At 41.3% G+C, this 18,706-nt stretch overlaps 1 protein-coding gene across 1 annotated transcript in view; it reads right to left on the bottom strand.

The window, feature by feature from the left end:
* Positions 1-5,300: 5,300 nt before the first annotated feature.
* The window catches only part of SRP68 (signal recognition particle 68), a 28,112-nt gene continuing 14,706 nt past the window's right edge, over positions 5,301-18,706 (bottom strand). The window contains exons 9-16 of the mRNA XM_084838158.1: positions 11,536-11,634; positions 11,318-11,382; positions 10,957-11,116; positions 9,583-9,677; positions 8,418-8,547; positions 7,923-7,998; positions 6,588-6,640; positions 5,301-5,650 (exon numbers count right to left, since the gene is read on the bottom strand). Of these exons, the coding sequence (XP_084694284.1) occupies positions 5,423-5,650; positions 6,588-6,640; positions 7,923-7,998; positions 8,418-8,547; positions 9,583-9,677; positions 10,957-11,116; positions 11,318-11,382; positions 11,536-11,634 (906 nt within the window). The 3' untranslated portion in view covers positions 5,301-5,422. The remainder of the gene's footprint in view (positions 5,651-6,587; positions 6,641-7,922; positions 7,999-8,417; positions 8,548-9,582; positions 9,678-10,956; positions 11,117-11,317; positions 11,383-11,535; positions 11,635-18,706) is intronic.

Here is an 18,706-nt window from a genome sequence, read left to right on the forward strand (position 1 = left end):
ACGAAGAGTCAGACACAACTGAATGACTGAACAACAACAAAAACTAAATCTATGAGAAAACGACATAGAATGCAAACTATTATTTTAACTCTCAACTGCAGTGTTCACACAACTATGCCAGTATTGATGAGTGAACAGCTTCCTATTTTATTGAATGGCGGGGGGGGGGAGTAAAGAGGAGAAGTCATTCTCCTAACCAGATTCCAATTTTGGGGCATACTAACTGCCCCCTAGCTTTTGTGTTTAGACTAGGGATTGCCAACAGGTGGCCTACATTTGCTCCCTGGCCATGTTAACCAAATTGCAACCAGGGTGTGATGAAAAGTTTGCTCATCTTTTAACTACTAATAAAAAAGAAACTGTTCTGAAAAGTTGTGATACTCCACATGTTAATAGTGCATCAGCACATTGGGTTTTGTATGTGATGTTCCAGGCAGCTTTCTGCTTGAGAGCAGCTGTGAAGGTGCAGATTGGGCCTGAGATCCTAATGATACAGGGCAGGATATAAATGTTTTAAACAAACAATGAAGGGCTGGATGAAAATAAGCAAAGGGCCACATTTGGCCCATGGGTCATAGGTTCTACACACCTACACTAAGTGGTGTTGACTTGATTATACAGCTTGAGCACCTAAAGGAGGGAAAGGGGAGACATGATAGAGGTGTACAAAATTATGCATGGTGTGGAGAATATGGACAGGAGATATTTTTCTCCCTCTCTCAAAATACTAGAACCCTGGGTCACCCCATGAAGCTAACTGATGGAAGCTTCAGGGCAGATAAAATGAAGTACTTCTTCACACCGCACATAGTTAAAACTATAGAATTCGTGATCACAAGATGAAGACCACAAATTTGGATGGCTTTAAAAGGGGGGTTAGACAAATTCCTGGAGGATAAATCTATTAATGGCTACCAGTCCTGAGGGCTATGTGCTACCTCCAGTACCAGAGACAGTATGCCTATGTACACACGTTGCTGGGGAACAGGGGCAGGAGAGTGCTGCTGCACTTGTGTCCTGCTTGTGGGTTCCCAGTCGACAGCTGGTTGGCCACTGTGTGAACAGAATGCTGGACTAGATGGACCCTAGGACTGTTCCAACATGGCTTTTCTTATGTTCTTATAGAGTTAGTTTGTGGTGCACCATAAGCTAACAGCTCTTAGACCATTTTCAGAGGAATAAAGTGGATCCCCCAAGATTCTTGGACCAAGAACAAAGCTGCTACCATTCCCAATGAATTTAGTCTTGCAACCATACGTTTCTAGATCTCCATCTGGATTCTTCTATCACATCTTTTGTTGTTGTTCCCTAGTTCTCTCAATGGTTTTCCTCATTCATTATATTTTCTGCATGTTCCTATTAATCCTATATTGTTCTATAACCTACAAGCTGTTATTGAATTACATAGTAGCATAGACATACTAATATTTTTAGGCCAAATCATCTTGTTTATCCTTTTGAACAATACAAAACAGATGGAAGTTGTCTGAACTTCATACTGATAATGAAAGACAGATTAGTATTTCTAGATTGAGTAAACCGGTTTTAGTCCAAATTACTCAGCAGCAGAGTACTGTGCCCCAGTGTGGCTTAATAGTCCACACACGAGAAAGATCGATACACAACTGCATGAGTCAATGCATATTGTTAGTGGGATGATACAATCTACTCCCACATACTGGCTGCCTGTTTTGAGCCATATACCACCTCCGGATGCAAGACGAAAGAGCGCCCTTCTTCAAGAATACCGGAAGATTATTGACAATCTCCAGCTACCAATATTAAATGACGTAACCTACTTGGAGCGAAACAGGTTAAGATCGAGACATCCAGCCATTTCTACTGCTAAAGCTCTTCTAGAAGATGATTTCAATATCCACAACATGTGGAAACAACATTGGCTAGGAAACTGCCCTCTGCAATGCTGAAGCTTGCCCTGCATCTTGGAAAAACCACCTGGATTTGACCAGCCTCGTGCAATATGGACAACCTTGAACCGAATTCGCACGGGTCATGGTAGATGTGCAGATGCCCTTTATAAATGGAGCAAAACAACATCATCAAATTGTGATTGTGGGCTGAAAAACAAACTATCCAACATATAGTGACAGAGTGTCAAAGCCGAGCCTACAATGGAGACTTTGCTATTTTCCTGGCTGTGACAATTGAAGTAAAAAACTGTATCCGTAACCTAGACATACGTTTGCAATATTCCTGTCTATATTTTACATTTCATATTTATTATGCTCTATGTTTTTTATTGTAATGCGATGTAAATGTGCCATACGATAAATAGGCCAAATTAAATTAGAAAAAAAATCAAGGTCTTACAGAATCACTTGTGAACTTTGTTTGAATGTATAGTCTAGATGACCAATAGTGAAACTAAGCAAAACTGCAATTAAATAACTGCACTAAAGACTGCATTCTTGTTTCTACACTGAGTCTGACATTTCCAAATCAGAACTGCAGGCAACAATACATTTTAGTATAGGTTTATTGTTGCTAGGATCTTACCATGGGAGGCTTTTTCTTCTCTGATAATGGCCGATTCACTCACAGGCATTTTATACCAGATGCTGAAGTTCAGTTTTCCACCTCAGATATACACGTATGTCTAAATGACTCAGTGAACCTACTCACTGAGCAATATTCTGCTAGCCAGTTTTGATTCTATCACCAACACACCCCTGCTCACAGGTTACAATTTCAGATGGAAGGCCCAACAATAAATGTTACAAGACTATCTGGTTTTTGACATTAGTCAGCCATAGTTCCTCTAAACTTTAGAGTCTAAAGACAGACATTACATACCTTTATTATCTTTGGATGTTTCTGTAGCACTTCACAGTATCCTTGTCATCATTTGCAAATTCGGAGTGCAACACATTAATAAGCATTAAGAATCTATTTGGTGGATCCTGAAACAATGCTGTACCCGCTGCTCCGTAGCAGACTCTTGGCCCAGATGCTGGTATCTACCTGCTTTGCTGGTGGCTATAGCTGAAGTGGACCCAGGGCCAAAGTCACCACTATAGAACAGCTGTGTGTGTGTGTGTGTGTGTGTGTGTGTGTGATATTCAGTAGAAGCATGAGGAGCAGAGGAAAAAGCTCAAACGTTCCAAGAACACCCAATACATAACTATCATGCTAAGTGCATGAAACAGTATCCCAGAATGTGTCTGATCCATTATGGCTGGCTTAAAATAGTGGGTACAGGGTCTGGGCTAATCAACATCGCTGTGTGGGGCAGGAAGAAACCTTTTATTGCAGCATGTTAGTTTTATGCTCTCCCTGTAGAAATCTACCTCCAACAATCATCATAAACTTTCAAGTAAGGAAGCATCAAACTGGAAGCTCAGCACTCAAATATAGTTCAAGACTATATGCTCAGAAGGCAGTAATAAGTCTTTATTGTTTCAAGATATCTTTTCTGTCTGAGTGAATAATATGCTTTGTGCCACAGTATGTTTAACAAAAAAAGTTTAACCATTTCTGACAGCAAACCAAGGCAAAAGCAGTAGGAGTGGAATGTGCCCAGTTGCCCACAGATGTGGGGTAGAAGGTAAACAAAAGGGAGTTGGGTTGCATATATAAGAGGAACACAATTCTTAGATTTAATTCAGTTCTGAAACGAGGAGGACAGAGGAGCTCGAAGCAAAGTACAATCAACAAAACACTAATAGGCACATTGCCAGAAAGGAGACTGGGCCATAGTCCCTTGACATAGATCTCTTGTTTCCATTTAGTCTTCAACACAACTGACAAATCATTGGCTTACTAGACCTCAACTCTGTGTAAAACTTCATCATTTGATAAATTAAAAAATATCCTTTACTTCCATTTTTAGTTCCACAATAGTTTTTTTTCCTATAAAAGTCCCCTCCCACAGACTGATCAGAAAGCCCATTTGATATACATATTTTAAAACAGATGTGGCACCATTACATCCTACTGAAAAAGGCTATGTCTTTTATACAAAGTAAACAAATCCAATAATTTTGGTATAATTAAACCCAATTTTTCTTTAATCTGGAAACTATAATTCTCTGCAGCTTACTAGCTCAATGGTTGAAAAGTACATTTTGTGGAATATTTCTGTAACCGAATAACCCAGTTTCAATCCCATTTCCAGCAATGCCAAGAAACAGAGTAAAACCGGAGCACAGCATGACAAAAATATGAACACTAAAATATAGCTAAGGACTGTCTGAGCCAACTAATATTTCAGACTAACTAGATTAAACCTTTTAAGACTAGTAATATAGCTCATTGAAAAGTCCCATACACAATTTAGGTTCACAAATATTTAGAATTGTGCCTATTCATTTGGGGGGGGGGGGAATTGACATGAAGATACTTGGATTCCCACAGCACAGTTAAATGCTCTCTCATAGAAAATGTGCCCATGAACACATGGCTGAGATCTTTATTGCTTAAGATTCCAGTGGCTCCATTTACTGATTCTTCACTGAGTGGATTCTCTAAAACAACTGAATGTAATGTCAGAAATGATGAAACACACAGAATAAGCAACAAAACACCTGTTCCATTTTACCAATATCAGCTAAATTGAATATGGAAAGGAAAGAAATGTAGGGAGTCCTTTAAGATGTAAAATGCATGTGGCTTGTTCTTTCTGGCCAAAAGCTTTTTAGGTTCTCAGGGAGACCCTCCGAGGAACATATTCTTCTGCTATGGGAAGTGGTGCCTCAATGAGGAAAAATTATACCATAGACTTTAAAGTATATTACAGATTTTAATCACCATCAACCCTAATCTTTAATCCAAGAGTTTCAGAGTTCTGAAGTTTCTGAAACATAAAACTTTACATGGCTGTAAGTAAAAGTGGCAGGCAGTACAAGGTTCTAGTCAACTTTGGGTTTTCATACATTCTTAGGTAGTCCAGTCCTGGATATGGAGATATCTATCTATCTATCTATCTATCTATCTATCTATCTATCTATCTATCTAGATATATACAGATATATATATATATATATATATATATAGAGAGAGAGAGAGAGAGAGAGAGAGAGAGATATGCGCCTTTGGTTTTTCTCTGCTCTATACTGTCCAGAGGACTGGGCTAGCTTTTTAAAAATTAAATTTAGTGTCAGCCATCAAAAGAAATGAAGATATACCTAGCCCATGCAAAGTGGGTATTGCTCCTGGGTGAAAGTGGTTTGAGTCTCCAGCTCTTTCCCTCAGTTTGAGATGTTCTTAGAGACAGGCCATATTATACATGTTCTCAGGGAGAAAAGTTTCTAATGAACCAGGTGTATAGACAGAGACAGAATACTGGGAAAATATTTTTAAAAACCTCCCATGTGGATTTTAGACACAAGCAGTTAAGGTCTGAACCTGCTGGAGCTTTTCCACAATACAGGAAGAGAAGTACTCTCCTCGAGAACGGCCCTGGTTAACTCCGGAATCCAAAGATGCCCTTGATATATCCTGTAAGACCACTCTTTGCTTTCTGCTCCACTTTGTCCTCCAGGGGTGGGAAAGTGACATGATTGAGAGCCAGGTCAAAGAACAAAGGCTTGCATGGTATTGGTTGGAATTCTGGAGGGAAATGCACCAGACTGGCTTGCTTGCTGACAAGAGAAGGATCCAGACAGAAAGTCTCGAACCGTTCAGAAAGTGGCTTGATATAAAAAGAAACAAACACCAAGATTAGATTAGCTGAAACAAGAGTGGCTACCTAAGAGTTTAGACTAATGCCCAGGCAGCATTACACATGATTGGCAGAAGCCCCTTGTGCCTCATCAAGTCCCCCAAGCTCCAACTTAGTAGGTAATATTTCCAAGGCAATAAGGCAGGCACACTAATCATGGAGATTCCAGATGAACTGCCATGAAAGCCTCACAACCTCCTCCTAAACCTGTCCCAGTGATACCTCCTCCACAGGGACAGAAGAGCAAACTAGTTTAAACTGTAAAAACCCTCTATAATATGTGCGTATACAAGAAAGGTGATACCTCAAAAAAACAGACAAATGTAAATAGAGTTGCACAAACATGATTAGTGTTTAGACTTCTTCTTGGCTACTAAGAAATTTTTATCACCAAAGAGCACTTCAGTTGTAAGATTTCCTACTTGTAATTGCCTTTTATATCAATGCACAGACTAATGCCTAGGGAATTTTCCAAATCTCCAAGTATGTAGAATTCAGGTATCTAATGCCTAAGAAATTTTCCAAACCTCCACTTAAAATAATTTCTATTCCTATTTCTTTACAACTTCTTAAAAGCAAGGCAGTGGAATTTTAGTAGGAGGAATTCTGGAGAGAGATGCAACAAAATTCCATTTCTCCTCACTGCACCCCCACCCCCGCTCTTGATTTCCCATGATTCCTGAGCTTCTTATCTGTTGCTTCACCATTCTGATTCATTCATGTCATAATCTGCAAAATTCCTTTGTAAACCAATTCGGGACAATCATTTTTGCGAGCATTTGTGTGGTTTGCATAGCTAAAAATACGTATTTACAGACTGAAACATTTGGAGAAGAAAACAGAATTCTTTGTTGACCATTTTGAAATCATATGTTTTCCATGTCACTATGTACCAAAACTGTCTTACCTTGCCATCTTTCACTTGGGATGGGGACTCAGTCTCATGGCTGTCACCCGCATCTAAAAGTAAAACATAGGAATGTTTTAGGAAAATGCAGCTATTAGCAATGAAACTAACTTCACGGGAACCAGAGGAAAGTAAGGCTGCTTCACACAGTACACTGTGTATTTTGTACTCTGGAAGTCATTCACAAATACAAAAGTGCATAAGGCACAGTTCCCTTCAAAATACAGGTAAGTAGGGTGGCGGGTGATTCCAATTTACATATATGGTTGCCCTTTGTTATTTATTTATATTGTGTCATCAGTGTACCATTTCACAGAGTAACAAAAGATACGTACCTGCCCAGAAGAGCTTACAGTCTACAATGTTACACAGGGGAGGAAACAAAGGCAGAGGTAGAAGGTATGCTCCATGCACTCATATTTAGGCTTTGCTACAGTAAGGGATGGACTATGGGATTGTGACAAAGGATCCAAATAAAAGGTAGTTTTTTTAAGGAAGAGGAGGGGCAGCAAGCACTAAAGCACAAAGTCATTTGAGCAAGCAGGAGACCTGAAGATCTAAGGGTGGGGAAGCTGAAGAAGTGAAGGTCACAGGCAGTGATATATCAGGACTGAGAACTGAGACATATGCCTAGACATAGTTAAGGCCATGGAGGGGAGTGTAAAGGAAGCCAGCCTAAGTATTTAAGACAAGGTATCTTACTGTTATAAGTGGTACCAAAACTGAATGATTTTGGTGGCAAAATTCTGGATAGAGTGAAGGGGGCTGAGATGTGACAGTGAAAGAGACCAGAGAACAGAAAGTTGCCGCAGTCAAGGCAAGAGATGGCAGAGCATAAACCAGCATTTTGTTGCGGGGGCAGGGAAGAAGGGCTATATTTTTGAATGGAGAAGCAACATAGCATGGCAAAGGAGTGACTTTGGGGAGGAGGGGGAAGGTGTCAAAAATGAAGTTGAACTTAAGATGTTCACTGTGTCTTTCAAAAAGACAAATGCCCATTTCAGATCTGTGCTACACTTTTCCTTTACTATACACCAGTGGTCAACTACTAATATTTACTTTTTCTTTTCAGAATGGGACAGAGTACAACAACAAAAAGCATCACCACTATAACTGTATGAAAGAGTGGGGAAAGCCCCATGAAACTACTGTCTTCTTCCAGTGTGTTCTGATGGCAGACACTGCCTCTAGCACACTCGGGAATGTTGTGAAGCCACTATAAATACAAGCATGCAGTACAAAGACACCAAGAGAGTCCTAGGATATGCCATGTCTGGTGCCATCCTAGTCTTTATGTTGTACGCACTTGGAACACAAAAGGAAGCCCCCACTCACCTAGTATGGCAGCGGCTTGCAAGGAGTACTTTTCTGCATTCACTTGGGTGATCAGCTCTTGAACATCAGGCAGTTCCTACATAATATCAGATAAATCATACAAAACACATTTTCCAGGTATCAACATTCTATGTTTCATAGCAAGTTTCAACTAATGCTAAAAAAGATTCAAGAGGCAGAGGAGAACCCAGAACAGCTTTTATTGAGCATGGACGAATACACCCAATGGTAGCCGTTACAGCACACACATCCCATCCTGCATCTGGCAGTCACATTGATACACATACATTAAGCACATTTCCTGCAACACTAGCAAAGTTTCTTGAAGCCATAGCTACGTTAGTGTACCATATCATAATGTCTAAAGAAACAGACTGTACAAGAGCTAAGGACGGTATTACTCCTTGCCAATTGAAGAGCCACTTTAAAATGTATACGAGTTTTAAAATGTATACTAACAGAAACTTTCTCCATATCCAACTATGAGCTTCATACCTTTAAGCAGTTTTTATAAGATCCAGCCTGTGTCTGGACTTCATTGGCATATTTCAAAACTCGATCATACAAAACCAGGGCTTCACTCCACTTTTTCACCAGAACATATGACTGTGCAATGAAAAAACACCTAGTGGGATGGGAAGACAACATTGGTTGTGTTTGTACGAGAGCTCAATCAATAGTAGAAGCATCAAGAGCATGATGTAGGTGCAACCCCTTTGGAACTTTTCACATCCAGTGAGTCCCATTTCCCTCCCCTCAAAACTGTCTGGGGAATAAGTGATTATGATACCCTAAGATGGCTAGGTGGATGGTATGATTACTGATTATGGTGTGATTGTCTCTGAGGATAAACATCACAGCAAAGGGGAGACCAATCTAGCCCCATACATCTGGCAGAGAAGGAACAGTTGCAGGGATCTTGTTTCACCCTTCTCTGCTAGAAAGTACACCTGTAAGTTCGAAATGAAGTACCGGTGTCTGAGCTTTGTTTTTTTCCTCCTCCCTCCTAATCACTTTTCTTTTTATGTTGTGTTTTTTAGATTGTAAGCCTGAGGGCAGGGGCTATATTATTATTAATCTATGTTAGCCACTCTGGAGCCTTTTCTGGCTGAAGAGTGGAGTAAAAATGCTGTAAATAATCTAATAAAAAATGACATCTGTGCATGCAGCTGGAAAGTTTCATACAATACTGTAATCACTACCCAGTTTATCTGGGTTTTCTCAAATGTTCTGCAATCCACTCAGTTCTCAGTTTAACTGGCTTAGATCCAGGGGTGCCCTTCTGCTAGCAAAGCCTCTTCCACGCATAGAAGCACTGTTTCTGACTTACCAAGAAAGCGCTGCATGAGACAACTGATCCAAAATCCAACGTTCTTTCATCTGCATAAGTTTTGTTGCAAGACCTTTTTATGGCCCTCTAGAATATATTTGCTATAGCCTGTATCTTCCTTACTGTCTCATACTGCAGTGAAATCTGAGGCACTGCAAGAAGCCTTCTGCTAGTGCTTACATATGAATTCATGGAACAGTGCTAACATTTCTTCTTCCACTAATGGTTCTTTAGATCCAAACCATTGTATTAAAAAGTTAGCTGTGCGTAGACTATCCTTCAGCTTACCCCCAGCCAATCAAATAACCTTGTTCTTTGCTTGAGAATTACCTGTAAGCCTTATACACCAATGTCTTTATTCCGATCTCCTTTAGGTAGCTTTTATCTTCTTCTAGGCCAGGAAGTTGCGGCAACTCTGCCAGATTCTTCAGAGTGATCAAAATGAGAATTAACACAAAAGGAAAAAGAACCAGTATTTGCATGTAAATCTGATCATCTAGTAGTTCATAAATAAAAGTATACTTTACTGAAAGTTACTTCTTATTTTATTATGACAATGATGATCAAGTGAGAGTCACATGTCAGGAAGAACTATCCATATATTAAATGACTGAATACAGGAGCTGTCAGGAGTGCTCTGGCGGCTTCTCCCAGTAGATTCCAATAGCCAACTCAAGACACAGACGAAAGGATTTCTTTTCAAAGCTTTAATCCTTTTACCACTTAATGACTCTTTCAGATGCTAATCACCAGCGACTAAAGCAAGGAACAGCAGGGTAGCCTAAGCTTCAAATAGTCAGTTGATTCCTGTTTGAAAGAGAGTCACTTGAAGACCCAGAACTTATGGGCTAGGGAGAGATCCTCCCTCTTTCCCTTGGGTCCATGGGAGGCAGCCGTTGCTTGCGTGCCAAACGGGCGCTACGCCTCCTTTCCGCACCCTCCATCGCTCGTCGTGCTTTGCATCTGCGTCGAGCGTCTAAGAAGCCTCCCTCCCGCATTCCCTCACTACCCGGGTCGCTATCTATCTCTGGAATGCTGGCAGGAGGAATCTCTGCCAGGTGCTGAGCCTGTGAGGGATGAGCTGGCCCCTCTCCCACGGATAGCTGTTCCTCCTCAGAATCTGAACTGCTCTGAGGCTCTCTGGGCTCAGTTTCCACCCTGACAGGAGCCAACAGAGTTTCACAGCACTGTTCTCTTTTAAATGCTGTAATCTTCTTACAAGTTAACACCCTTTCCATTTGCTGTCCAGAGAATAACCTGCAGTTACCAGAGTTATCCACGTGGCAACTGTAGTAAATGCTCAGACAGAAAAGTGAAGGTGTGTGTGTATTAGTTTCCATGCAATGAATCCATATTTTTGTGCAAGGTCTGAATCTCAGGAATAGCAAAGGCCAGATACTTGGGATGATGACCTGCTGGGGCAGAGGGCACGACCCAGAGTTTTCTATGGCCCAGGAAAGGCAACACAGCAAGACTGTACTTTGCGATGAATGAACCAACAGGAAAGGGCCTCAAGCAGTACTCCAGGTTTTGCAGAGTTCTCAATGGAGGATTATGTGATCTTCTGTTTCCAGACAATACATTAAGGTCTCCTTCTAGTTTTATAGCACTTCTGCTTCCAAATATTGATCTGCACCTCATCTTAGAAAAGAATTAAGAAAACTGGTACCAGAAAACCTAGACCTTCCCCTTCATTACTATTACCTGTAAGATGATATCATAAAGGCGTATCAAGTCCTGAGGCCGAGGTGTACGCTTGCCATCCTCCTCTGGCTGCTGCTGCTGCAGCAGTGCCTTCTGCAAAGCCTTTGCCATGCTCTCATTGCGCTTGATTGCAGTGGACAGCTTGATGTAAGTCAGGTAACTACAAAGCATGATTTAAACAGTCTGTTTTGTTAAAAGCCATTTCAAAACCACTTGGATGCACCATAAGCAGCGAATAGACTAAGGAGGTGGGAGAATGAGATGACTGTCAAATTTTCTTAGAATTTGTGTGGAAGAACCTGATTCTGAGCACCTTGGATCTAAAGTACAAAAAATGTCTAGTCTTCAGAAGAACTCTTACCTGTGCAGGTATTGAATATTAGTGACTTTCCCAGAATCCACTTCCAAAGAGTGATCCCGCTGCTTCTGTAGGGAGGAGAAAAAAATTGTGCTGTATTTATTTGGGGAAAGACAACAGATATACATAAACCAAAGCTGGAGGGAAGCTGCAACCTCTCACAAGATATTTTCTTCCAAACAGACTCAGTTATGTGGTAATGCACAATACTTCATGCTCACCTGATCTGGTTTCAGTTCTTCTCGAACAGCTTGTATGGCATCTCGACACTCACTCAGTAAGGACTCAAACAAACGTTCTTTAGTCTCTTCTTCTTCTGCCTAAATAAACAGGGAGCACAGAAATATTTAAAATTGCTTGGGCCACTGCTTTTTTCTGAAATCAGAAAGTGGGTAAAAACTCACATTAACAATTGCAACCACGAACAGTGTTACAGTCATGCAGTATCATGTGAAATATTACTGAAATGTATGCTGCAATTTGACAAACTGTGGACAGTTGTCTTCATGGCTAACATCCCTGAGACTAGGGAAAGGCACAGTGACTATGCTCAAAACACTGCAAAAAGATGGACACAATCATTCTTTCTGAATAATCTGTAAAAATTTGTAGCAGGTTATTAGTTGCTATTTCCTAAACTTGATACCATATGAACCCATCAATGAAAAGTCTTTCTGCCGGCAGGCAAAGACTGCTTTATTTAAGAAAGCCTTTAACCTACAAGTGGATCTGGTGGGTTGGGTGCTGTTCTTAATAATATTGTTTCTGTAATTGCAAGGTTTTCGTTCTATTTTGATTTAGTGCTTTAATCAATTTTAATTGGTTCTGTAAGGTGCCTTGAGTGCCATTTTTAATTAAAAGGTGGGGTACAAATAAAATTAATAATAGCAGTAAGAGTAATAACAATAACATCAATAATAATAGGGCAGTGGTGGGCAACACGTGGGATGTGGGGTGGACGTGGCCCCTCCTGGCCTTTTTTGTGCCCCCCCCCACTGCTAAGGAATTTGCTGCCAAAATTCAGTGGCATGGCTAGAAGAAAAATTGTTGTTGTTTATTCGGTCAGTCGCTTCCGACTCTTCATGACTTCATGGACCAGCCCACGCCAGAGCTTCCTCTCAGCCGTCACCACCCCCAGCTCCCCCAAGGTCGAGTCCGTCGCCTCCAGAATATCATCCATCCATCTTGCCCTTGGTCGGCCCCTCTTCCTTTTGCCTTCCACTTTCCCTAGCATCAGCATCTTCTCCAGGGTATCCTGTCTTCTCATTATGTGGCTACTAGGAGGAGTGGCTACTAGGGGGAGGGCTTTTTCTGTTGTGGCACCCCGGCTCTGGAATGAGCTCCCTATTGAGGTTCGTCTGGCACCTACATTGTATTCCTTTCGGCGCCAGGTGAAGACCTTTTTATTTTCCCAGGCATTTTAGCATTTTAGCTTTCTAAACTTTTAGCTTTGCTGTTTTAAATCTGTATTTTAAACTCCTGCACTGCTGCTAGGTTTTATTGTGGTTGTATTGTTATATTGTGGTTTTAATGTTCTATATATTTTAAATTGTTTTATTGTGTGCTGTTTGGTTTTAATTTTTGTGAACCGCCCAGAGAGCTTCGGCTATTGGGTGGTATAGAAATGAAATGAAATGAATGAATGAATAAATTATGTGGCCAAAGTACTTCAGTTTTGCCTTTAATATCATTCCCTCCAGTGAGCAGTCTGGCTGTATTTCCTGGAGTATGGACTGGTTTGATCTTCTTGCAATCCAAGGCACTCAGAATTTTCCTCCAACACCACAGTTCCAAAGCATCTATCTTCCTTCGCTCAGCCTTCCTTATGGTCCAGCGCTCGCAGAAATATAGTCTCCTTTTAAAAGCCAAAAGTAGCAGTTTGCTGTCAGAATTTGGCAGAATAGCAGCAGTAGCAAAAAGGCATATTTTGCTTGAAACAGCTCATTTTTGCTGTCACCACACTGCTGAATTTCGGCAGCAAACAGCTGCTTTTGGCTTTTCAAAAAGAGGCAATTTTTCCTTGCTGCTGCCATGCCAGATAGCAGGTTAATGGGTGTGGCCCCCCAACCCCTGGAAGTTGCCCATTCCTGATCTAGGGTTTCCCCCTTCTCCACTTTCTCTGGAGCATGAGGGACTAGAATATGGCTGTGATGGCTGGTGGATTTGGGCCTCAGCTTCATGTCAGTGGATACATTTTGCGCAGACTGTTTGGTTGCTTCCCAGTCCCAAATCTAGCAATGTTACAAGTCAGATTGGCCCCAGGGATGCTTTAGCCTTTCCCCAATGCACAGAACCTGGTCTGACTGCTATGCTTAAGATCAATGGCTTCTGGATTGCATTGTTAGACTCAGCATTTCCATGAGCTTCAATAGCCCTTCAAAAACAAATACAAACACACCTTAGAGTGTGAGAAACATAGTTTTAGGATATGTTTGATAATAGCAGTTTTAAATGCCCACGCTTCCAATGTTAATCGGATTAATAAACTTCACAAATATGCTCCTTTCTCTTCAGATATATAAAAGACCTTAAAAATAAGACATTTTCTAGAAATTTGAATCACCACAGAGACAGGCCAGACATGTTTGACAACATTCTCAACCACACCCATGAGAACATTTCAACTTCAGACATGTAAAGGGGAAACCAACTAGAAGAGCGATGAAGTAAGAAAAGGCCAGATATTTATTTATTTCATTTATACCCTGCCTTTTTTCCTCTTGCAAGGAACCCAAGGTGGCTTGCATTCTCCTCCTCCTCCTCTCCATTTTATCCTCACAACAACAACCCTGTGAGGTAGGTTGGGCTGAGAGTCTGTGACTGGCCCAAAGGCACCCAGTGAGCTTCCATGGCCGAGTGGAGACTAGAACCCGGATCTCCCAGTCCAACAGTCTAGCCACTACACCATGCTGGCTCTCAGACAGAGAACAGAGCTTTAGGACTACCTTGTGGAGAAGGTGGAAATTAGTAAAATTTTAGATTATGTCGTATAGTATGTCTTGACTTATCACATCATGTTAAACATAACTACACACAGATAAGCACTGCAACTGAAAAGACGTCAAATAAATTCCAACAATTATAGAGCTAAATATCAGCATTAAGGTACTTATACAGAATTGAGGGTATAATGGACTTGAAGAGGAAGAAGGATTGTATTAGGTAATTTAAAATGCTTGAATCAGAAGCACTGATAACTGTTTTAATTATGGGATTTAAAGGTTTACATTATCTGCTTTCAGGATTTCAAATACTCTTTCTTCATAATGGTCTCTATCTCTGCAGGGCCAACTTTTGAAACCGTTGTTGCTCAAAAACAACTTTGAGAACTGATGTTTGTTAAACCCGGCTTCAGCTCATGGGATTATCTTTGAACAAGGCCACGTCTGACCCATTCCAAAAAACCATCCTAATAAACGATTCCATAAACCCACACCTCTTTGCCAGCCACAAGTGCCCCGCCCCGCAAAAAATCTGGCAAACACCCCTGTGCTTCCACCAAAGGCCTTTTCTTTGGGAAGGAAAGGTGCTCTGTCCCATGTAACTTGGGCCTTTGCAAAAAACACCAACAGTCCCTTGCTGCTGCTGCCAACAAAAACCCAATGGGAAGGGAAATAAAACTATACCCCCTTTCTTCCCCCACAGAGCAGGGCGGTCCCCTTCCCTTCCTGTTCAGTTTTTGCAGGAGGCAGCAGGAAGTTGCTGGCCATTTCTCCAAAAGCCCAACTCACAGGAGCAAAACCACTTCTTTTTCCTTCCACAGAGAATGAGAGAAAGAGAGAGGTGTCTTCTACCTTGCAACCTGGCTTTTGCAGAAGGCAGCAGCAGTCCTGCAAAATCCCAAAAGAAAGGTAAAGAAACAATCACTTAATCTATGGAAAGTGCACACGTGCGCGTGTGTGTGTGAGAGACAGACAGACAGACAGACAGAGGTGGTGCTGGTGGCGGTTATTTTTGCGTGTTTGGAGGCAGCAGCAACCGTGACACACTTCTGGTGCTTCTCAAAAAAGCCATCTCACTTTTGTCCTCCCCTCCCCTATTTATGCAGAAAAAAGGAAAAAGCTTATCCAACTGGACTTTTGCAGGAGGAAGCAGCAGAAGCAGCAATGTGCTGCTTGCACCTTCTGCATAAGCCCAGTATAAGGTCAAACACCTTCTCCTTTCTCTGAGTTCTCTGTGCAAGCTAAAGAATTGTGGGAAAGCAGGGATTTATGGTGACCACAAATAATGGGCTTGGTTAGTAAACCAAGCCAAAATTTATATACCACTGTCCACACGCATGTGTATCCAACCATGGGCTAACCATTATAGGAGCCACCCAAGGGATATTCAGCCTTACTGAACTGGCTGTCTACCTGATCATGACAATTGTTTGTCAGAAAATTCACACCTCTTAAATCCTCCTAGATTGTTTTTGGCCAAGATTAAGCCAAAACACTGGCCAGTCATGAGGTACTAGAAATGTGAAAGCCTGGAAAAAAAACATTTTCCCTACAAGGACCGCTAATATTTTTTAATGAAAAACTGAACAATTTTGGGTGAGGAAATATTTTCTTCTAAAAGGATGAATAAAATGTTTACAACAAGGTTTTCATATATGTCTATCTGGTCTTTACTCCCTCAAATGATTTCTGTGTAATAGGAAAACTTTTATGTGAGACTAGAGAGGTATGATTTCTGGAAATTTTGAAGCCATGAGAGAAAATGATTTTATTCCTCTCTGTAAAGATTCCCAACATATTTATTTCTTCCATTTTTATTAAAATGTTTGCACGAAAGTACCTTTTACAGATATATATTTAGGGATCCTCCAAGTCATGCTCAGTTTCCCAACATGCAACTGAAGACACAATATCTTAACGTATGAAGAAAATTTGCATTCTTAACAGTTTGGGTTTTGTTCTATAGTATCTTGTGCTTCTGGGCTTGTTTTGGTTAGATACTATAGCAGTCAATGTATGTAATTCTAAAGCCCACATATGGGAGAAGCCTGGTAGGTTATCCTGCCACTACACCCACACGTGATGGTGAATTGTTTGGGTTATCCCACCTAAAAAATTTTTGAGGCTTGAGCAGGGGCATTGCTAGGTTCTTGAAAGATCCGTGGCACAGGCCCATAACACAAATTTGCATACATATATATACACACACAAGAGTCTAAGCGCATGTCTAAAATGTGTGTGCGTGTGTGTGCGCGCACGATTACATACATACATAAGAAGTGTGCACTGACCCCCCACTCCACTTCAACTCAGACCCCAATTCAGTGTTTTGGAAAACATCCCTCTTCTGCTCGGGCCAATTTGTAGTAGGACCACTTCAGCTCAGCACCAAACCAGAGTCAAGGTTTGGAAAAAATGAGTCTTTATGCTTCCTGTTGACTACCATGGGAAATTAGAAAAAAACTAACCTTTTTCTCTTGTTCAGAACTGGATGATAATTTCAGGCATAGTAGCCCCCTAGAAGGGAATTACACATGCCCAGTGTCAGAAAAATAGATGCAGGGTTTATATTTTGATTTTCTTTTAAAGGGAACTTCCAATAACATTTTAATTCCTTGGAAGAATTGGATAAAAATTCCAGGATTCATTGCCCCATTAGAGATCATGTCTGCCAAATTTCAGAATGCTAGCCACAAGGGTTTTTGTGCAAGGGTGGCCTTGACATTTTGAGGTCTCCAAAAGAGGACATACTTATCTCCCTATGTTCCTTGTGAACCACTGTTCTGAAAATTACAGACAGCCTAGAGTTGTCCCTATGTAAGAAACCAGCAAAGTTTCAGAAGGATAGGTGTAGCCGTCCATGTGGACAGGCAGCTCTCCAATTTGGGGGAGGGAGTGATTTGCTTGCCCTGCCATTCACCCCTTCCCCAATAGTTTTTGGGTAAATTTGTATGAAAATGCACAGGTCATTAGAGTTGTCCCCCAGGCAAGAAACCTGCAAAGTTTCTGAAGGATATACATGCATTCTAATTTAGAATTACTAGAATTTATTTACATTTCACCAATATTAGCAGCAGGGGAACATGGATGGGAAAGTGCTATTGCACTGATATCCTGCTTGTGGGTTTGCTATGGGCATCTGGTTGGCCACTGTGCAAACAGAATGCTGGACTAGATGGACTTTGGTCTGATGCAGCATGGCTCTTCTTATGTTCTTAAATATAAAGTGCTTCTGAGCATGTGCAGAATGTTTTTCTTTCACCACTGAGCACTTACATTCTCCCCCTACCAATTCTATTCCCCTCTATGCAACCACCCCTCCTCATCCTACCACCCTCCAGGAACTCTTCATAAAAACAGATGTCTTGTTTTGTGCAACTCCTCTCTACCTCCTCCTTGTTATGCACAAGCTCTCATTGTATCTTCCTCCCCATAACTTCATTTGTGCCAAGACTTCACCAGGATTCAGCCAGTAAGTCTGTTTTCAAAACTAGGGCTAAGTTATGGAGAAACCCTGAGCGTGTACTAAGTGCCTTGCCCTCACCACTTAAGTTAGAGTTCATGCAAAAAAAACCCAAACCCACAAATGACAAAACATGCATAGGACTGAGCTGAAAGGGTAGTCAATTCATTTGGTAGGCACTGTATTAAGTAGTTAAGGAATTGGGTAGGCGCTGTATTAAGCTTGCAGTACCATGCTCACAACTCAAGACTTATTTCCGAGTAAACATGCAGAACTTCAAGGTGCAAACTTCCCTGCAAAAGTAACTTGTGCTGGAATCCTATGCACACTTTTCTGAGGGTAAGCCTCATTAAACATAATGGAACTTCTGAGTAGGAATACATAGGATTGCATAAATTAGCAATATTTATCTCCCCTCCACTTAAAGAACAAACCGCAAACTCCTATTTTTTAATTAAAGCTTTCTGTTCATAAGAACATAGGAAGCAGCCTTATATTGAGTCAGACCCTGGGTCCATCTAGCCCAGAATTGTTCACACTGACTGGCGGCAGCAGCTCTCCAAAGTTTCAGGCAGGATTCTTTCGTAGCCCTGCCTGGAGATGCTGGGGATTGAACCTGGGACCTTCTGCATGCCAAGCATGTACTGTGCCACTGAGCCGCAGCCCTTCCTATTGCTGGATAACAGCAACTGACAAACAAAACAGCCCCAGATTTGTTTCTCTGCAGCCATGTGAACCCACTCTTCTCAAAGACTTGAGTGAGAAGGACAAAACCCAACCCTCTTGTCTGTTTGTAAAAAGTCAAATACAGTTCAGAACTTATCTTACCCACTGAAGAGAATTCCCTTTAAGAATTCCCCAAGATATGCTCTGGGTGGAATAAAGAAGAGAAAGAAAGAAAGAACAGGATAGGGGAGGGGAGGGAAGAAGAAAAGAAGAATGGTGACTGGAAATGCGGGGTGGGGGGAGAATTCCCTAAGCCAAGTG

The sequence above is a fragment of the Heloderma suspectum genome, chromosome 2 (genome assembly GCF_057233095.1).
Source record: "Heloderma suspectum isolate Gila_16-S chromosome 2, 16-S_ref, whole genome shotgun sequence".
Classification (NCBI taxonomy): Eukaryota; Metazoa; Chordata; class Lepidosauria; order Squamata; family Helodermatidae; genus Heloderma; species Heloderma suspectum.